General features: G+C 48.4%; 1 protein-coding gene across 1 annotated transcript in view; it reads right to left on the minus strand.

Moving 5' to 3' along the window:
* ESYT3 (extended synaptotagmin 3) overlaps positions 1–21,733 on the minus strand; it is a 53,726-nt gene extending 31,993 nt beyond the window's left edge. Inside the window, exon 1 of the mRNA XM_052646840.1 lies at positions 21,416–21,733. Within this exon, the coding sequence (XP_052502800.1) occupies positions 21,416–21,733 (318 nt within the window). The remainder of the gene's footprint in view (positions 1–21,415) is intronic.
* Positions 21,734–22,037: the final 304 nt, after the last annotated feature.

Genomic DNA, 22,037 nt, shown 5'->3' on the forward strand with positions numbered 1-22,037 from the left:
CCAAGGCTCCCTGTCCCCAGCAGGGAGGCCCCTCGGGCCAGGTCCTATATTCACAGCCCCAGGCTCTGGGCCTGCCAGGTGAGCCCTGCCGCATCCCTTGGTGGCGGGGGATGGAGGTGGGGGGAGGTCCCTGTGAAGTGACAATTCTGTTGCCTAACCTTCGCATGACATGATTCTGAGGGTGCTGAATCCCTCCACAAGAGTCTCAGTTTCAGAATGTCTACTGAGCTTAATACCCACCCCCAACTCCAGCCCCACCATCATCCCCACCACCAGGATTTGCTGGGATGGACAGAGTGAGCACGTGTGCGTGCCAGGGATCCATAAAACGAAATGATGTCGTTTTACAGTCGCCCTGCCCCAAGTGTCTGGAGCATGAAGTCAACCCCAGATCAGGTTCATGGTGGCCTTGGGACCTCCTGAGGAGGAGAAAGGGCCAGCCCTCCCCACCTCAGGGGCTCAGAAGGTGCACTGTCCAGGGACTGAGTATATGTGTCTATACAGTGCACACGCCTAGCACAGCCCTGTCAAGCGCCAGGCCCTGTGCTGCCCAGGGATGCCCCCAAGGATCCAAACACAGACCGAGGTCTCATCCACCCGCCCAGGAGAAGAGCCGTTCCCAAAGGGGGGGAGAGAGACTTCGTTCTCTCATGAGCAATATTTTTTTGTCTGGGTTTTTAAATTTTGGCTGCGCTGAGTGGCTTGCAGGATCCTGGTTCCCCAACCAGGGGTGGCACCCATGTCCCCTGAAGGGGAAGTAAGGGTCTTAACCACTGGACCACCGGGGAATTCCCTTGGAGCAGTTGTTAACAGTCTGAGAGGTCAGAGGAGCCCAGTACTTCTGAGGCCCCTGGAACATCACACCATCCTCCCAGGCTCAGCTTCCCCAGCTCTGGGCCTGGGGCCAATACCAGCTTGGAGAGGCAGCTAATATTCCCAGGTGCTGCCAATACTGCCTGGTTCCCAGAGAGGGAGCCAGTCTGGCCCAGGAACGGAAGGGGATAATGGGGAAGGAATCTTCCGGGGAGTGGGGCAGGAGCCTGACCAGTTCACCAAACTGGGTTCCAGGCCAGCGCAGGGGGAGACTCCTCCATTGCTCCTGGGTACACTCACTACCTGGCACTGAAGTAAAACTCCTGCCTGTGGGGCTGAATCAGACCTCTTTCCTCCTTTTGATTGCTCCATTCACCCCTCTCTTAGACCTCCCTTCTTCCCAGCAGCCTTCCCAGAGCTCTCAGGTTGAGGCTTAGTGTCCCGATTAGGTGTTGCTGTTTCTCCATTACAGCTTTCAACACCCCTTATTAAAGCTGCTTGGTCTTCTGCCTGCCTCCTCACCGCATGGCAAGCTTTGGTGGGCTGACTCAGCTGTGCTCCCGCCTAGCGCCTATCTCAGGTGTATGAATGTCTTAATAACTATTTGTGGAATGAATGAATGAATGTGGAATGAATGAATGCTCCTGTCCTCAAGGAGCTCCCAGGCTGCTAAAGGAAGCAAGCCATTAACAGGCTATTCCAGTACAGGATCAGCACCTAGGCCAGGGCAGGGGGAGCCCCATAAAAGGGAGAGTTTGGTTACAGCGGGGCTGTCACTGGAGCCTCTGCCGCTCTCCTGCCCAGGCCTGCTGGCTGGACCTTTCATACCCTTCCTTCCACCTTAACTTCCCATCCCGCCCCCACAGACCCTATGGGCATACCCCTTCCAATGCGCTGCACCCCTGCCCAGGTGGTTCTCTCCTCTGGAAGCTGAGAAGTGCTGATCTGCTGGATCCTGGAAAGGTGATCCAGCATGCTGGGTCTGACCTCACCCACACTTGGGATCTAGTCAGACAGATTCCTCCATCTGATGAATCCAATAGATCCATCAGGGTACACCAGGGTGGGGCTTCTAATTCATTTTTAACAAGCTCCTGGCATGATCCTGGAGTTCAGTCAGGGTTGGCTGTAAGGGACCACTGACCAGCCCACCTCCTGCATTAGAGTGGCCCACACCCACCCTGAAGGGAGGCAGCATGGAAGGCCCAGGGCCCGCACTGAGTGTGGTCACGGTCTCTCCTGACCACCCTCGCCTGTATTTGAGGCTCCTGCCTAAGAGATGCCCCCAGAGAGTGAGTCTGAACCCCTGACAAGAGCAATGATTCAAAGAGACCATCAAGACACCCTATTTCACCTTAGGCACCAAAGGGCTTCCCTGGGCCTGAATCTTAGCCCTGTCACCCTCCTCCGGGAGACAACACAAGAGCTGAGCCACCTCCTTTGTGACTGCCCCTGAGTAAGTTCTTGGACCAGGGAAGGAAGCAGACAGGCTGACCTTTATGGAGCAACTGCTCACACCCACCCAGTGCGTTGTCAGTCGGGTCTTTCTCTCATTATAATTCAGACCTTTTCCGACTCCAAATTCTCAAAGTTATTCTATGTTTTTATCTATTGGCTTTTGTGTTTTAGTTTTCACATAAAAGGAAGGTCTTCAATAGTCTGGAATTTTTTTTTTTATAGTGGGTGAGGTAGGTATATAATTTATCCACACACTTGAAGGCAATTTTCTAAGAAGATAAGGGGAAGGAACACAGCAGGAGGAAGGAAAGGGGGGGGAAGGGGGGGAGGGGCAGGGGGAGAGAGGGGAGAGAGAGGGGGAGGGAGGGGGGAAGGGGAGGGGAGAGAGAAGGGGAGGAGGTGGGAGATTAGTTAATGTTTCCTACTAACTAGTGAAGCATCACTGACTCCATGGACATGAGTCTGAGTGAACTCTGGGAGTTAGTGATGGACAGGGAGGCCTGGTGTGCTGCGATTCAAGGGATCGCAAAGAGTCGGACACGACTGAGCGACTGAACTGAACTGAACTGAGTGAAGGTACTTCCCTCACACACGAGCTTCTCATGTGCACCTCAGCGTGTTTCAGGACTTGGCACTGAACACCATGGTCTGTTTGCCTGTTCCGGCATCACTATCACACTATTTTAATCTCTGTGACTTCACAATATAACCTGGGGTAGGGTGATTCCCCTCTTTTTGCTTTTCTTTTTCAAACTGCTTTAGATAACAGTAGGTATTTCTGCTTCCCTATGAATTTCAGAATCATCTTGTCCACCTTCCCTAAAAATACCCTCCTCAGATTTTGATGGTTATATTTCCAAATTCATAGATTAATTTGTAGAAGAACTGACCTCTTTAACAGTATGACATTTTGCATCCATGAGCAGAATATTTCCCTTTATTTATTCATATTTGTATGAATTCATACAAATTCATACAAAATACAATCATTTTGTATGGTTGTATTCACATTTAGGATCATAACCTTTTCTCTAAAGAAGTCTTCCACATTTTTTGTTACATTACTCTGTGGGTTTTGCAGTTACTAAAAATGATGTTTCATTTTCTGGGCAACTTTTCTTGAAATTTGTTACCAGTTCTGTTAATTCTCATAGGTAATTTATACACATTTGTAATCTCCTAGTGATAACAATTTCTTTTTTCCCACACCTTATCCTTACACTTGTTTCTCTCGGCCAGTCCTCTGGCACTACACAGGCACTCACGGCGATAGCAAGTAGCTCTATCTGGTTCCCGACCTCAAAAGGAAGTTTCTCCATTAAGCATGATTTTTGCTATAAATTTCGGAAGACAGCCTCTATCAGACTGAGAAAGTTCTTTTCAATCTCTAAACTTCCAAGAGCTCTCACTATTAATGGGTATTGAACTATATTCAATACTTTCTCATATCTATTGAGCAACTCAAAGTTATTTTTTCCCTTTCATCCATTAATGTGATCAACTTAACTGATGTTTCTTTCTAAATCAGAACCATCTCTCTTTCCTGGTATAAATCCTACTTAAAATATTTAGCTAGCCTGATATCTCACTTAGGTTTTATACACTAATGATTCAAAGTGATACCTACAGCTCAAGTCCCCTTGGACTGCAAGGAGATCCAACCGGTCAATCCTAAAGGAAATCAGTCATGAATATTCAGGAAGGACTGATGCTGAAGCTAAAACTTCAATACTTTGGCCACCTGATGCGAAGAACCAACTCATTGGAAAAGACCCTGATGCTGGGAAAGATTGAGGAGAAAGGGACACGGAGGATGAGATGGTTGGATGGCATCACTGACTCGATGGACATGAGTTTGAGTAGGCTCTGGGAGTTGGTGATGGACAGGGAACCCTGGCATGCTGCAGTCCATGAGGTCACAAAGAGTCAGACCCGACTGAGTGACCGAACTGAACAGCTTTTGTTCTTGGACAATTTCTATCTGATTTTGATATAAAGATTTCATGAATAATTGTAAAATGAGTGGGACACCTTTCCTTATCTTCTGAAACAAAGTGTAAATACAGGAATTATCTGATTGATGGAATTTAGTATATCTTAACCTATAAAACCATCTTAGACTTTTGAGGGTGGTTAATCACCATTTTTCTCTTTAGAGGTCAATGGTGTCTTTAAAGGTTAAAGGTCTACTGATCTCCTAGTGTGGTAATCTCGACATTTATATTTTTCTAGAAATATATCTAGTTCATCCAGGCTTTCAAATGTCTTGATAAATAGTTATTTACAATGTTTCATTGTTTTAATCTGCTACACCTATATAGCCATTTCTGCCTTTTTCATTCTATAGTTTATCTTTTTTCATAATCAAGCTTGACAAAGTTGTACCTATTGGCCTATTTAATCTTTTCAGACAACTAACTTCAGTTAATAATTTTCTTTACCTTTTATACTTTTGGCTGCACTGAGCAGCCTGAGGAATCTTAGTTCCCAACCAAGGATCAACCCCATGCCGCCTGCACTGGGAGCATGAAGTCTTAACCACTGGACCGCCAAAGAAGTCCCTGCTGTTATTCTTAAATGTTTCTTCACTTTCATCCTCTTCATTTTATCATGTTCTTCTTTCTTATTTCTTTGATCTAAACCTATTGTTCTTTTATTAGTCAGACTCTGTGAGTTTTAGAGTTGAATCATTTATTTTTCAATTTTTCTTATTTTATGATAAATTTAAAGTTATAAATTCGCTTACAATTTTTGGCATCGTTTTTCATCATTATTCAGCTCTCAGTTTTTGAAATGTCATGTTTTAAAAAAAGTTTTTTTTTTTTAATTGGGGGCTAATTACTTTACAATATTGTGGTGGGTTTTGCCATACATTCACTTGAATCAGCCATGGGTGTACATGTGTTCCCCATCCTGAACCCTCCTCCCACCTCCCTCCCCATCCCATCCCTCAGGGTCATCCCAGTGCACCAGCCCTGAGCACTCTGTCTCATGCATCAAATCTGGACTGGCGATCTGTTTCATATATGATAATATACGTGTTTCAATGCCATTCTTTCAAATCATCCCACCCACGCCTTCTCCCACAGAGTCCAAAAGTCTGTTCTTTACATCAGTGTCTCTTTTGCTGTCTCGCACATAGGGTCATCGTTACCATCTTTCTAAATTCCATATATATGCGTTAATATATTGTATCGGTGTTTTTCTTTCTAAAACAATGGTTTTAAAATAGTAATATTTTAAAATTATCTAGACATATACCTATAACTATTATTGTTTTCTAATTTCATTTATGTTCTGAACAGTCTGCTCATTGGAATATATTGATAATACCTTTGTGGCCTGGTACATGATTCATTGGAATATATCAAAAATATCTTTGTAGCCTGGTATATGATTAATTCCCATGACTGTTCCACATATGACCAAATTATTAATCACTGCCTTTAAATAGTGTTTATCCTTGTTTACTCTTTTGTGTACTTGATTTTTCATTTTCAGAGAGGAATATATGAAAAATTTCAAGCCCAACTGCTGATTTATCTAATTCTCTGAGCAGTCTGTGAGTTGTTGGCTTATATTTCAAGTTTATATTATGAAGTTCATATATGGCCATGATTATTATACCTTCTTAATTATGGTGCCTTTAGTGAGCATATTGGAGAAGGGCATGGCAACCACTCCAGTGTTCTTGCCTGGAAAATTCCATGGACAGAGGAGTCTTGTGGGTTCCAGTCCATGGGGTGTGAAGAGTCAGACAAGACTGAGCAACTAACATTTTCATACTTTTATAAGCATGTAACATCTTTGTCTTGAAGACATATCTGAGTTAATACGAACATTGCTACTATGGGCCTGCTCTTATTTCAAAGTTGTCCAGTTGTATCTTTTTTCCATCCTGTTTTCAGCCTTTTGAATTCATGTATGTCCTTTAAGACTTACTTTAATCCCTTATTAGCCCCATTTTACAGATAATGAAACTAAGGCTGAGAGTGAACTTACAACCACCAGCTGTGGAGTACTAGAGCTGTGACCCAGATCCAGGACTGTCTGTGATTTTCCACTCTTCCACACTCACTGCTCTTACAAAACACTACACACCACTGTTTTCCTCTCCTGCATAAAGTCTAATTTGGCAGAGGACTGCCCTCATGGGACCTGAGCCTTCACTAGGCCACACTTTCTAAGTCACTAAGGGCTTCCCTGGTGGTAAAAGATGGTAAAGAATCTGCCTGCAATGCAGGAGATCTGGGTTTAATCCCTGGGTCAGGAAGACCCCTTGGAGAAGGTAATGGCTACCCACTCCAGTGTTCTTGCCTGGAGAATCCCATGGACAGAGATGGGCTACAGGCCATGGGGTCACAGAGTTGGACATGACTGAGCAACTACCACATGCATAGGGTTCCATAGACACTTTCATTTGATCCTCCTCATGTTGTATAAAGTGAACAGCAAACACGCAATTATCCCCATTTTACATGTGAGGAGAGGCTCAGAGAATAGCACTTGCCAAAATCAACCAGGAGACCAGAACTCAGATCTTCTTACCTAAGTCCAGCCTTCAAGTCTTTTCCGTCATCCATTTACCCTCTCCTTCTGCTACCTGAAATGTCAGCATTTGAAGTCTACTTCTTAGTGCTTTTCTAACCTACTCCTATGCATTTAAAATTCCACCTCTTTTAACCTCAGTTTTCTCATCCATAATGTGGGCACAGTACTACCAACTTCACAGAGTTACTGAGAAAATTAAATAAAACAATTCAAGTATGGTGCTCAGTACACTTCCCAGCTCAGAGTAAATGCTCCAGAAATGGTGACTGTTGGTGGAAGGCATACAGACCTCAGAGGTACAAACACTGACACCTCTGACCTTAGGTACTTGCCAAGAACAAGATCATGTGGGTTGTATGTCTAGTTCTGTTTGATCCAAAGCCCAGCAAATTCCCTGGGTCTCCTAGTGCCCACAGCTTTGCACTTTGGGAGACTGCTGAGAAAGGGGAACAGAAAATGAGAAGAGGATAACACAGCTAAAACCGCTGAAGCACAAGAGGAAGAACAAGGGGCGGCTGTTGTTTCCCTGGCCTCTGCTGATTGGCTGAGCCCAGTGCCCAAGAGGCCCCATGGGAAATTCTGCCCAATGGGGGTGCTCCAAACGGGCAAGAGGATCCAATCAACGCCTCTGCCTGTGTCTTTCCCTCCCCAGGTAAACAAAGGGAAGGCAGAAAAAGAACCCAGGTTGGCTCACTCTCAGACTGAGTCCTAAAGTCATTTTCGTTCCAATTCCCATGAGCCTGGGAGTATCCAGGAGTCTCTGGGACCAGCTAGGATGAGAGACACACCCACCAACAGGCAATGCAAAGGGCTAGACTCTGAGCAGTTCTCAAACTTTTCTTTATAAAAACATCACCTGGAAAGCTGGTGAAATGTGGATTCTTGGTCAGGTCCCTCTGAGATTCTGACTCAGGAGGATGGGGCAGGGCCTTGAAACTTGCATCTTTAATAAGCTCACCTGCTCCTTCTGATCCTGGTGGTGGAGGATGCGGAAGCATGAGCACTCAGGGCCTCCCAGGCTGGAGGACCTGCCCCAGCCCTAGAACAAGGTGGCCTTTCTGCTCCCCAATGTTGCTGACCAGGGATATAGTCACTGCCTGTGTCTCCAGTGATTACTCTTAGGAGAATATCGCTTTGTCTTCAAATTTTTACCAGTAGCCTTTGGGCCTCACTTCTTTTACAAAGGGAATATCTTTTGTGCCATAAGAGCAAAGGGAGGCATGAACTAACAGGTGAAAAACACAGTATCACGATTCTGCCTGGCTCGAGGCACTGCCCTGGCCTCTAACAGGTGTGTGGTCCTTTTCCTGCAGCCTCAGGTTTCTCCTGATTGAGAGCAGAGAAGTTGCTCAGTCCTGTGTGGCCCACAGGATCTACAATCCAGAGAGAGAAAGGACAAATGTACTTCTAAATGGAGACACAGCTCTTGAAGGTTCATCTCCATAGAAACATGAACACTCTTCTGAATGATGTATTATGGGTATGGGCAGTTCTCCAGAGCAATCCTGGAAAATTCAAAAGTTGCTGGGGCCTGTGGTCAAGTCATCAGAATCTCAGATGCCTGCTCTTCTGCCCGCAGGAGCCCTTGGGCAAGTTTCAACAGATGAGCTCTCAGCCCACATATAAGGACCCCTTAAGCTAACACTGTCATGCTGCTATTAGTGTACTTGGGCCAAAGCCTTCCAGGCAAAGTGGACTAATAATGACGGCATATTTAGATATGGTCAAGAGTGGTGGTAATCAGAGCCTAGAGAGGCAGGAAAGACTGTAAATCAGACCAAGTCTGGGACTTCCCTGGTGGCCCAGTGGCTAAGACTCCGCATTCCCAATGCAGGGGGCCCAGGTTCGATCCTTGGTCAGGGAACTAGATCCACATGCTGCCACTGAAGATCCTGCATTCCACGACTAAGAGCCAGTATAGCCAACATCCGCTGGACCGTGGAAAAAGCAAGAGAGTTCCAGGAAAACATCTATTTCTGCTTTATTGACTATGCCAAAGCCTTTGACTGTGTGGATCACAATAAACTGTGGAAAATTCTGAAAGAGATGGGAATACCAGACCACCTGACCTGCCTCTTGAGAAACCTATATGCAGGTCAGGAAGCAACAGTTAGAACTGGACATGGACAAACAGACTGGTTCCAAATAGGAAAAGGAGTACGTCAAGGGTGCAAATTGTCACCCTGCTTATTTAACTTATATGCAGAGTACATCATGAGAAATGCTGGGCTGGAGGAAGCACAAGCTGGAATCAAGACTGCCGGGAGAAGTATCAATAACCTCAGATATGCAGATGACACCACCCTTATGGCAGAAAGTGAAGAGGAACTAAAAAGCTTCTTGATGAAAGTGAAAGAGGAGAGTGAAAAAGTTGGCTTAAAGCTCAACATTCAGAAAACAAAGATCATGGCATGCAGTCCCATCACTTCATGGGAAATAGATGGGGAAACAGTGGAAACAGTGTCAGACTTTATTTTGGGGGGCTCCAAAATCACTGCAGATGGTATTGCAGCCATGAAATTAAAAGACATTTACTCCTTGGAAGGAAAGTTATGACCAACCTAGATAGCATATTCAAAAGCAGAGACATTACTTTGCCGACTAAGGTCCGTCTAGTCAAGGCTATGGTTTTTCCAGCAGTCATGTATGTATGTGAGAGTTGGACTGTGAAGAAAGCTGAGCGCCGAAGAATTGATGCTTTTGAACTGCGGTGTTGGAGAAGACTACTGAGAGTCCCTTGGACTGCAAGGAGATCCAACCAGTCCATTCTGAAGGAGATCAGCCCTGGGTGTTCTTTGGAGGGAAGGATGCTAAAGCTGAAGCTCCAGTACTTTGGCCACCTCATGGGAAGAGTTGACTCATTGGAAAAGACTCTGATGCTGGGAGGGATTGGGGGCAGGAGGAGAAGGGGATGACAGAGGATGAGATGGCTGGATGGCATCACCGACTCAATGGATGTGAGTTTGAGTGAACTCCAGGAGTTGGTGATGGACAGGCAGGCCTGGCGTGCTGCGATTCATGGGGTCACAAAGAGTCAGACACGACTGAGTGACAGAACAGAACTGAACTAATAGCCATATAAATATATATATATATATATATATACACACACATGTATATAAATAAATAAAACAAGTCTAAGAATTCTAGACTGGCAGAGGCCACCAAAATGGATCATGTTTGTGCTTCATCCTTAGGTGGTCACATGCTTTATATCTTAAACTCTTTAGGAAAAGTGATTGCACAGCAGTGAGGAAATGGACCCAGAGTGTGAGGGCTGCATGCCACTGGGGGGTGGAGCCCACAGATGGGCTGGAGTTGGGCTGAGCGGCCTGGACAGGAGGTTCTGGCCACCAGACTCTCTCAGGAGGCAGGGGACTAGAGGGCTTCACTTACAGAGCGTGCCTGTCACTCGGTGAATCCTGCTTCCCTCTCACAGAGACAGTGGCTCCTCCCCTGGGAGCAGCTGTGTACAGACATAGAGACACACACAGACATATACAGGTAAATGGACACACACATGTAGACACACACACCAAGACATACACAGATGCACAGATACATGTACACACATAGACACACACACCCAGAGCTACACAGACCCACCCACAGAATCACTTGTTTCTCAGTCACTAAGTCATGTACAACTCTGTGACCCCATGGACTGCAGCCTACCAGGCTCCTCTGTTCTCCATTGTCTCCCATAATTTGCTCAAATTCATGTCCATCAAGTTGGTGGTGCTATCTTACCATCTCATCCTCTGCCACCCCCTTCTCCTGTCACCCTCAATCTTTCCCAGCATCAGAGTCTTTTTCAATGAGTCAGCTTTTCACATCAGGTGGCCAAAGTCCTGAAGCTTCAACTTTAGCATCAATCCTTCCAATGAACACTCAGGGTTGATTTCCTTTAGGATTGGCTGGTTTGATCTCCTTGCAGTCCAAGGGACTCTTAAGAGTCTTCTCCAGCTCTACAATTCAAAATCATCAATTCTTTGGTGCTCAGCCTTCTTTATGGTCCAACTCTCACATCCATACATGACTACTGGGAAAACCGTAGCTTTGACTAGCCAGACCTTTGTCAGCCAAGTAATGTCTCTGCTTTTTAATATGCGGTCTAGGTTGGTCATAGCTTTTCTTCCAAGGAGCACTGTCTTTTAATTTCATGTCTGCAGTCACCACCCACAATGATTTTAGGGTCCAAGAAAACAAAATTTGTCACTGCTTCCATTTCTTAACCATCTATTTCTCATGAAAGAATGTGACCAGATGCTATGATCCTTAGTTTTTTAAGTGTTGAGTTTCAAGCCACCTTTTTCACTCTCTTCTTTCACCCTCATCAAGACACTCTTTAGTTCCTCTTCACTTTCTGCCACTGAATCACATGTACACACAAAGATCTAAGTACACACTCCCTTTTCTAGAAAGAAAAAGAAAAAAGCCTCTGGATCCTGCTCCAAAGGGCATTTCTATACACACACTCCTGCTGACTCATCTGATCTTGCCAACCCCTCCCCAGTGGAAAGAAGAGAGAAGATCCTCTCCCAGGTGTCTGACGGGGAAGGGAACGCTGCACAAGAGGCCTTGCTGGGCTCCTATCCTCTTGAGACAGTCCCTGCTCTCTGGGTGCCTCTGCAGAGTTCCTCCCCCACCAGAAAATAGCCCATATTTCAGTCACTTATCTCCTGATGAAACTTTGCCTTACATCCCTTTTTTTCTCTGTTCTTGGGAGGTAAACATTTAACCATGAAAACTGGTTTTTAAAATTATTATTATTATTGACTGCACGGCACAGCATGTGGGATCTTAGTTCCCCAACCAGGGGCTGAATCTGGGCCCCCTGTATTGGAAGCTTGGAGTCTTAACCACTGGAACACGAGGAAAGTCCTGAAAACAGCTATTGAATCTGCTGCTTTGGGGTGAAAATCACCCTGCCCAAAGTGCCTTAAGAGAAATAACTGCTTTGCCAGCTTGGAATTCCATTTTGGGGCTTCCCTGGTGGTTCAGGAGTAAAGAATCCACTTGTCAATGAAGGAGACCCGGTTGGGAAGATTCCTCTAGAAAAGGAAATGGCAACCCGCCCCAGTATTCTTGCCTGAAAAATCCCATGGACAGAGGAGCCTGGCAGGCTACAGTCCGTGGGGTTGCAGAATTGGACATGACTGAGCGACTAAACAATAACAACTGTTCTAGAATCTGTAGGTTCCTGAACAGCACAACCAGCCTTGAACTGTCTTCAGCTGGCTGGACTCAGCAGGATGACTGAGCAGACAGATAATGTGGGTGGCAGGAGCCTGTCATCCAGGCTGAGGAGTAAGGGCTCAGAGCAGAGAGGGACTGCTCTGAGATACCTGCAGAGTCATTGTTTCAAGGAGTGCATGCAAAGTCGCTTCATTCAGGTCCAACTCATTCTGGCCCAGTGGACTGTAGTCTGCTGGGCTCCTCTGAACCCATGCCCTTCTCCAGGGGATCTTCCTGACCCAGGGATCGAACCCAGGTCTCCTTCACTGCAGGCAGATTCTTTACCACTAAGTCACTGGGGAAGCCCCACCTGAGTATAATCCTAAACTGCCAGAGAGTTCAGTGATCCTGCTAGGTCTGGTAATGCCTTGAGGGTAAAAAAAACTTATCCCCTTGCTCATTAAATTAGTAAAAGGCCAACCATCCAATCCCAAAGGAGGGCAATGCCAAAGAATGTTCAAACTACCAGACAATCGTGCTCATTTCACAAGCTAGCAAAGTCATGCTCAAAATCCTCCAAGCCAGGCTTCAACAGTACATGAACCAAGAACTTCCAGATGTACAAGCTGGATTTAGAAAAGGCAGAAAAACTAGAGATCAAATTGCCAACATCAGTTGAATCATAGGAACAACAAGAGAATTCCAGAAAAACATCTACTTTTGCCTTATTGACTATGCCAAAGGCTTTGACTGTGTGGATCACAACAAACTGGAAAATTCTTCAAGAGATGGGAATACCAGATCACCTAACCTGTTCTGAGAAACCTGTATGTGGGTCAAGAAGCAACAGTTAGAACCAGACATGGAACAACAGACTGGTTCCAAATCGGGAAAGGAGTACGTCAAGGCTGTATATTGTCACCCTGCTTATTTAACTTCTATGCAGAGTACATCATGCAAAATGCTGGACTGGAAGAAACACAAGCTGGAATCAAGATTGCCGGGAGAAATATCAATAACCTCAGATATGCAGATGATGCCACCCTAACGGCAGAAAGTGAAGAGGAACTAAACAGTATCTTGATGAAAGTGAAAGAGGAGAGTGAAAAAGCTGGTTTAAAACTCAACCTTCAAAAAAAGGAAGATCGTGGCATCCGATCCCATCACTTCATGGCAAACAGATGGGGGAAAAAATGGAAACAGTGACAGATTTTATTTTCTTGGGCTCCAAAATCAAAGCAGATGGTGACTGTAGCCATGAAATGAAAAGATGCTTGCTCCTTGGAAGAAAAGTTATGACCAACCTAGACAGTATATTAAAAAGCAGAGATATTACTTGGCCAACAAAGGTCCAGCTAGTCAATGCTATGGTTTTTCCAGGAGTCATGTACAGTTGTGAGTTGGACCATAAAGAAGGCTGAGCACCAAAGAATTGATGCCTTCAAACTGTGGTGTTGGAGAAGACTCTTGAACTGTCCCTTGGACAGTAAGGAGATCAATCCAGTCAATCTAAAAGGAAATCAACCTTCAATATTCATCGGAAGGACTAATGCTAAAGCTGAAGCTCCAATACTTTGGCCACCTGATGTGAAGAAAAGACCCTGATGCTGGGAGAGACTTTAGGCAGGAGAAGGAAATGACAGAGGATGAGATGGTTGGATGGCATCACTGACTCAGTGAATTTGAGCAAGCTCTGGGAGACATGACTGAACAATAGTCATCTTCTTCCTTCTCTGCCTGTTCCTCCTCCATGCTGATAAGGCCACGGTGAGGTGGAAATGAGGACCTTTCAAGTAATTAAGTTTTGACAGATAAGTTTAATGTGTAATCTATGTAAGGAATTAGAGAAACAGGTCTGAGATTTTTTTTTTTAATCTTTTGGCTACACTGCAAAGCTTGTGGGATCTTAGATCCCCAGCCAGGGATGAAACCCAGGTCCCCTGCATTGGAAGCCCAAGTCTTAACTGCTGGACTACCAGGGAAGTCTAGGGACTAAGATTTATATTGCAGATGTTCACTGTGGCATTCATGCCACAGATTTTTATTGAAAACCTATTTGAACTGGGCACTGAGCAAGGAGCTGAGGGTACAGAGAGATACAAGACACACACCTTAAAAGAATATTTGATCTGGAGGAAAAGTGGGATATAAAAATAGGTAGGTGCAAGTCAACATGGGAAGTGGGTGTGACAGAAGGGTTCCAGCGCAGGTCCCTGAGCTTTGACTTGAAGGAAGAGTCAAGGAAGCCAGACTGGAAGATCAGAGGGAGAAATTTGCAGACACAGAGAGAAAACAACACCCACCTCGGCCCACCACAGAAACAGGTCAAACTTGGACATAACTAAAATACTGGATGTCCGAAAAATGATCAAGCCACTTACAGTCTCTTCATATTAAGGATAGCATAACCTTTAAGGATTTTTTGAAAGAAAGTTTACAGGATAATATTAAGGCCACAAAATGAAAAAAAAAAAAATTCAAGGGTACAAGTTTTCAAAAGATTGTTTTCATATACCTTTTATACAAAGGAAGTGCTCTCAAACATAAGAGTATATTTCTGGGTGGTGGAATTGTAAATGCTTACTCTAATATTTACTTATAGTCCATATCCAAATATCCTACCATGGGAATATTTGCACTTTCATAACCAGAAAAACAAGATTTTTTAACCAGTTTATAACCAGTTACTTTAAAAAGTAAACATAGTGTGGGCAAAAGAATGGATTGGGTGAACCTGGGGTTTTGAAACATCCTACCTCCTGGAGAGTTCCTTGGCTTTTCAAGGACTAGTGACCCTGGGCACACTGGGATGGGACTTCTCAGGCAGGAGCAGCCACCCACACCTACACAGAGAGGGTGCACAGGAGCTGAGCCCTGACTCCCAGTGCAGCCTGAGGGAGTCAACCATCATCTCCTTGGTTTGAAGTGACAGGATAGGTAATGAGAATGAGACTCTGTCCCTTTAATAGTTCCCACTGGGCCAGAAAACATTTAACTGTCTCTTCACTATCTGCAGTAGAAGAGGAGGTGGTGGAGGAGGAGTTGGTGGAGGAGGAAGGCGGGGCAGAGGGAGGGGGGAAACTTCCTCCAGCACAAGGGAACACTTTGGGGCTATGAGCTCTAGGTTTCCTGAGATTTAAAAATGCCTGAGACTCTACCAGGAGAAGTAACTCTGAGTGGAGGGGTGGGAGGATAGGAAGGCAAGGCCCCTGTCCCCTGCTCCTCTATGTAGCTGTGTTGTGGCCTTCATGGGTCATGGTGGGGATGACAGCTCACACCTCCCAGCAGCTCCCCCAAAGTCACTGGGGTCATTCCCACGAATGGACCGTCTCTGCCTGGGGTCAAGGATCTGGACCACAAGGCCAAGAGAAGCTGGAATCAGCTCTCCACGCCTTTCTGTCCCCTGGTGAAGGACAGGGCTGTTCTACCCTTGGCCCTGATCCCAACCTACCAGCTGACCTCCCAGTGACTTGGATCCTTAGCTTGGAGAAAAGGTCTCGGGGACACCTCTATTCCAGGAAGATTCAGCTCCCCGTAACTTGCACCAGGCAGTCTCCTGTGAGTCTTGTTGCTGTTGTTCAGTCGCTAAGTCTTGTACAATGTCTGACTCTTTGCGACCCCATGGACTGCAGCACATCAGGCTCCTCTTTCCTTCACTATTTCCCGGAGTTTGCTTAGATACATGTGCAATGAGTCGGTGATACTAGCTAACTATCTCATTCTCTGCCACCCCCCTCGCCTTTTGCCCTCAATCTTTTCCAGCATCAGAGTCCTGTGAGTCTGGGTATCATTAATTACCATCCAGATCTGCTCACCCCAGGACAAGATGAGGCACTCAGGTGACCAAACATGAAGGAAACTTTGGGTTCGTAGTGACCCACCCCCTCCTACAGCCTCTTCCTCCAAGGAGGCTGTCTGGGTTAGCTTCATTCCCTCCCCCATGCTTTCCCAGAACGAGCATTCCACCTTGTGGGACGGATCATGCTGTGTCAGAAAAGGCTGTTCTCGTGGGTCTGCATCCCCATTTAGCTCAGAGGTTCCTTGAAAGCAGGGACTGTGTGTCACTCATGTTGTGGGCCAGGGTGCAACATGGTGCCTGACACTGCAAGTCCTCGATAGATGTTTGCTCACTGAGTAAAGGAACAAACATGTGGATGCCTAAGATCCCTGCGCCAGGCCCACATTCTGCCTCTCTTATTACCCAATCCAGGCCCAGGACATGATAAGTCCATGAAGCATCACTAGGTCGTGGGGCAGAGACCCAAGGGGCATGATTAAAACCTGCCCTGCCCCTTCCTTCCTGAGGATGGGCCTGACTCGGAGCCACATGAATGACCTCACAGGGGCTGCAGAGGCCTTTTGGGAAAGAAGTCCCCAGCTCCAAGCCACGCCCAACCAGTCTTGATGTTTAAAACCAGGCTCCATGGCCCTGACTCTGAGAATTGAGCTTTGGGATTGAAGTTGAGAGTGTCCACCCTGGCTCACAGCTGTCACTGCACTTACTCCCTTAATTAGCAGAATTATCAGTACAGGCCTGACTGTGGGAGCCTGGGCCCTGGAAGACTGCTGCTCCACCCACAAAAGGAATGTGAACTCTCAGCTTCAGGAAAGCAAAGCGCTCAGCCCTGGTTGTCAGGCTGAACAGCTGGCACAGAAACTTAGAAGGATCCATCCCAGGTATCATCGTCCCAGGGATGCTGCTGTGAACCTTGGATCGCTCAATGCTTTGAGCGAATGGCTCACCTCTCCTGGGTGTTTGCTTCAGTGGGCACCCCCACTTAGGTGATGGGGAAGCAAGAAAGATTGGGAACAGTGTCCTGTGGGCTTGGGGCACTAGAGAAAAGCTAAGTTGAGGCTGATCAGTGGTGGCACACTCCTGCAGCTAAAAAGGCTCTAGAACATCCCCTAGAACCTCATCATTTTCAGGCAGGACTCAGAGACTCAGAGAAGACAGAGGACCTTCTCAAGGTCCCCCAGTGAATAAGCCTCAGACTCCAAGCCCACACCACCACATCAGCCCACTCCCACCGCAGCAGACACACGAGGGTTAACTGTCTCCCACGAAGCTGCCAACTGACTGCTATCGGCTGCCAGGAGAGTGAGCATGGCCAGGCCTGAGACCACAGACAGACACAAGGTTTCTGACCATTCTTTCCCCTGACTACCAGGCCCTCATCCCCCAGACACATCCACCTGGAGGCAGGTGAGACTCATACCAAACTTCCCTCCTCACACTGGCCCACTCGTGCAGGGGCCCAACAAATATCTGATAAACAAACCAATTATCCAAGTGAGCGCTGGTCAAGGGCTCCATGAGCAACAACCCATAAACCACGGGGTGGCAAAGGGCCTATTGTGCCCAGATCTAGGAGGCAGCCTGTGGAGACCCAGCTGGGGGCCTGAGCCTCTGGGCAGGGGAGGGTGGAGGCTTCAAGCAGTACAGGTTACCTGAGGAGCCCAGAGCACAAAGGACTGACTCTGAAGATCAGGTGGGAAGTTTGGGGAGTACCAGAGGTGGAATTCCATGAACGGAACCCCAGGAAGGGCTGGAGTCTCCAAAGGGCCCTGCAGCCATCCAACTCTAGAGCACATTTGCTGCTGGGCCACTTGGTAATGAGCTTCATTTCATGTTAGGAAAATAGAGAGTTGAGAGGTCTGGGAAACTGCAAAGGATACAGTGACAGACCCCCAGAGCATGCAGTCATGCCTGGCTCCGAACAAGCAGCTTTTCAGACTCAGCTCATCACAACCACGTGTAGAAACGGAGCCTTCAAGGCCAATGGCTAGATGAGTGGTGGAGCAGGGACTACAGGATCAGGGTCTCTAGTTCTATCACTGTGCTGTCCGCAGCTCCCAGCCCTGGCGAGGTGGGCTGACCGAAAAGGCTCTTGAAAGCTAAGTCGCTCAGTCGTGTCCAACTCTTTGCTCTTGATTCTTTGAAAAGTCTAAACACTGAGTATGAGGAACAATGGCATGAGTGGCAGGCAGTGGCCGCTCCCCTGACAGACAGAAGAGGAACTGCTGTCTGTCCACGTGGCCGGGCCACATTCACAGGACAAGGGCCTCCCTGGCATCGTCACTTGTGACCCCTTCTATAGCAGAAGCAGCCTTCCCTTGAGCTGTTCCTGGAAGGGAACCAGAGGAAGAGTGGGGCTGTCTCACGTTAGACCAGAAACAACCTCCTTTAACAGGATTTCACAGGTGGGGACAATGACAGCCTGCTCAGGAAAGCAACTTCTCTTATCACCTGGAGGCAGCAACTGGTATGACATGTTGAGGAGGAGTCTAGTGGGGCAGGAAAGGACGGCTCCAGTGAGAAGGGACCGCTGTGGCCTCTTGGATCCGGCTCAGCTTGGCCTTGGCCTCTGTCCCCTCACAGGGACTGGGTGCAAATTAGAGCAAGGTGTGCACATGGCTGGACAGGCAGCAGGGGCGGGGGTCCACCCTCACTCACTGGGTGCTCTGTGATGACCTGCAGGGCTTCAAGGCCCTCAAGACCTTTTCTTCAACACCCTGGCTAGTGGTTTGCCAGTTGTTAATTGGTAAAAATATTTCTGGACACCAAAGATCATAGTCCATCAATCCCCTTTCACTCAAGAAAACCAGTTTTCCAAACAGGGAAGAAGGCCCACTGAAAGGTCCACGTGTCAGATAAAGATGCCCAAGCTCTGAAATCATGGGCAAGGGTCCCTCTTCCCCACCACACGGGAGCCACCTCTGTCTTCATCAACAGTGTGTGTCCTCAGGAGGCAGGCAGAGGGAAATTCAACCAAGTAGGTTCCGGATTTTCCACATCATCCCTGGGCATGGAAATCTCCGCGAGGCAGATTCAAAAGCCCACGTCTGCATCTATTTGTGTGCTCTCTACAGGTGTTCACACAGACAACCTACTTCCCCGGACCTGCTTCACATTCCAGATCCCCAGTCCAAGTCACAGGCACCCAGCTCTCCAAATCAGAATGCAGAAGACCCTGGTCCCTCCTGCACCCTGCTCCTAGGCCCCTCCACACCTACAGTCCCTGCCCCCACTCAGCTCTCATCCTCATCTCTTGGTCCCCACTACCACTGATACCACCTTGGCTAAAATTGGTTTCTCAACTGGTCTCTTCCCTCCAGCTTCACCCCTCCCTCCCTGCTGCTTTTTACAGGACCTTTCCAAAACCTTCCCCAGACTCCCTTCAGGATCAGCCCCAACCTCCATCACACCTACCTCAATCTGGCCCCTGTCCTTCAGCCTGCACTGCACACATCAGCTGGGCAAAGCACCCAACACTTGCTCAGATACCAACCACACCGTGCCTCCACGCTGTGCTCACAGGCCTTCTTTGCTTAGACTGCCCTTGGCAGGGCCACTGCTTCAACCGAGCTGGCTCAGGCCTGGGATATGGTTTACAGGGTGAGAATCCAGCAGGTACGTGTTCTGTCTCATCCATCTCGCTGAGCTCCCTGTTGGCTAGGTCCATGTAGCTCTGGGGTCACCTCCCCCAGGAGAAGCCAGAACAGTTTCTATGGTGTCTGTGGGAGGATAGGGGGTTGGGGAGTGTCAGGGCCCCTGCAGGATCTGAGTCTTACTCCAATTTCAGAAACATTGCCTTGGTATACAGCTAAGTGCCTGGAGGCCTCCCTAACACATGGAGGGGCGAAAGGGGAGAGGTGTCACTTGGTGAGGTCTCAGGGCCTGAGGCTGCCATGGGGGTCACGACAGAGGCCTAACAGGCAGCCTGAGCGCCCTTATCAGTAAGCAAGAAGTGTGGTCAGCTACAGGCCTGCTCTCTGGGTCCACACTTTTCAAGATCACAAGCCTCCATAGAACAAGCAAGGTCTGGGGGAGACAGGCCCCAGACTCAGTCTCCATGGCTGCTACCCAACATTTGTAAACCTAATTCTAAAGCTTTATTGTCCATCCTGGTGATCTGTTGGTAAGACTCTATGCTCTCAATGCAGGGGAACTGGGTTTAATTCCTGGTCAGGGAACTAGATCACACGCCACAACTAAAAAAGTTCCTGCATGTTGCACTTGAGACATGAAGCAGTTAAATAAATAAATAAAAGGCACTATGAGCTAAACTGTGTCTCCCAAAATTTATATTTTGAAGTCCCAACCCCAAGTACCTTAGAATATGACTGTATTTGGAAATAAGAGTCTTTATAGAGATGATTAAGTTAAAACAAGACCATTAGAGTGGGCCCTAATCTAATCCGACTGATGATCTTATAAGAAGAGGAAATTTAGACACAGATATGTACAGAGGGAGGGCCACATGAAGACATAGGGGAACAGAGCCAAGGAGAGGCATCAGAAGAAACCCACCTTGCCAACACCTTGGTCTTGATAAATTTCTAGGCCACCCAGTCTGTAGTACTTTACAGCAACTGTAGAAAACTAATGCAATAGGGCTTACTTTTGAATTTAACATAAACAGGACTTTCTAATATCTTCTTCTCATCCCACTTCAGCAGTTACTGTCACCGGCAGGGGTGAGGAACCTACAGCCTGGCTGGATGCTAGAGTACAGGCCAGAGGAAGTGAGGGGTCTGTGGCCTCTGGACAGCTCTCCCCCTCGGTGGCCTGAATGTATCTGGAAGCCATCAGAGATAACCAGCCCCAGTTCATCATCCAGAGAAGAGGGCTTACAGCAGACCAAGTCTCAGACCGAATGCCCCTCTACCAGGCTTTTCCCAGACTCATCTGATCATGAGACTCAGTGAGGTTCCTTAATTCCACCTGAGGGTTGTGAGGTGGGGGCTAGGTCTTGTTTTTGTTAGGTGGGCCAGGAGATTCTCAGGACCAGAAGCATTTGAGAAGCCACAGTCCAGGTCATTCCACACCAGGAGATGGTTGTGTAGCTGCAGAGTGCATCTGCGTGTCTCTACCAGTCCAGGGAGGGAGAGAAGTCTGTGTTCCAGCGAGGCGGAGGCTGGGCCTCTCTCTCCCCTGCGCAGTGCCATCCCTGAACTCTGGTCTCTAGCCCGACCGCCTCCCTCTGTCCGGCCTCTGCCACTGCTGTATCTGTCGGCGTTGCACTCTGCGTTTTTGCCTTGAATCAACAGGCGAGTGGAAGAAGTGTCTTCTGTTTCCCTCACCAGTAACTTCGCAGAGTCCCAGACGCCCTTGTTTTTCTGGGTGTGGCCCGCCTGCGATTTTTCTCCCAGGTTCTGGGCCCTCAAGTGAAACCCTGGTTCACGCTCCCAGCACAGCAGGACCAGAGGTGGGAATGAGACCCGGGAGCGCCGCGGCGAGAGGCACGGCCACCGCCCCCAGGGTCTGTCCCCTGGGGAGAAGGTGTGAGGGTCCTAGGCTCCCGCCCTCCTTCGGGTCTGCACGCCCCAGCTCCTTCGCCGACCGCAGGTTCCTTCCGAACCCCCAAGGCATCCGCCCCAACTCCGACCCTCCGCCCGGCTAGGCCCGGCTCACCCAAGCGGGCAGGTGCTGGCCCAGCAGCTCGCGGCTGATGAACTGGCGTTCGTTGTCTAGAAATTCGAAGGCGGCAGCGAGGCGCCCGAGCTTCCCGCGGCGGTTCCTGCGCCACCACATCCACAGCAGGACGCCGAGCAGCAGCCAGGTGATGCTGAGCCCCAGGTAGCCGGCTAGGTAGACGGGCGCCAGGCAGAACAGCACGCGCGCCGCGAAGGCGTAGAGCTCTGGCAGCAGCTGGCTGGGCAGGCGCGGCTCGCGGCCCGGCGCGCGCTCGGTCCCCCGGGCGCCGGGGGCGCGGGGCTCCTCCGAGGGCATCTCGTCGTCTCCCTCTGCCCTCACCTGAGCTCAGGTCTGCGCGCCGCGACGTCCAGGCACATCTGTCCTCCAAGGGCGAGGACCAGACCGCCGCGCCGCGCCGCGCCGCACCTGCCCGAGTGGACTCTCCTGCGCAGTTTCCGCGCCGCGAACTCGGGGTTCTAAGCAGAGCACCGAGCGCTGCGCCTAGGAATGCGCTGCGCCGCAGCAGCTCTGCGCTGTACGCCAAGCCTGCAGTTTAGGATGTCTCCGCCCCCGGAGGCGGGCCCAGGCGGCAGGGGGCGGGGTCAGGCTGCTGGGCTGG

This window comes from Budorcas taxicolor, chromosome 1 (assembly GCF_023091745.1).
Source record: "Budorcas taxicolor isolate Tak-1 chromosome 1, Takin1.1, whole genome shotgun sequence".
NCBI classification, from domain to species: Eukaryota; Metazoa; Chordata; class Mammalia; order Artiodactyla; family Bovidae; genus Budorcas; species Budorcas taxicolor.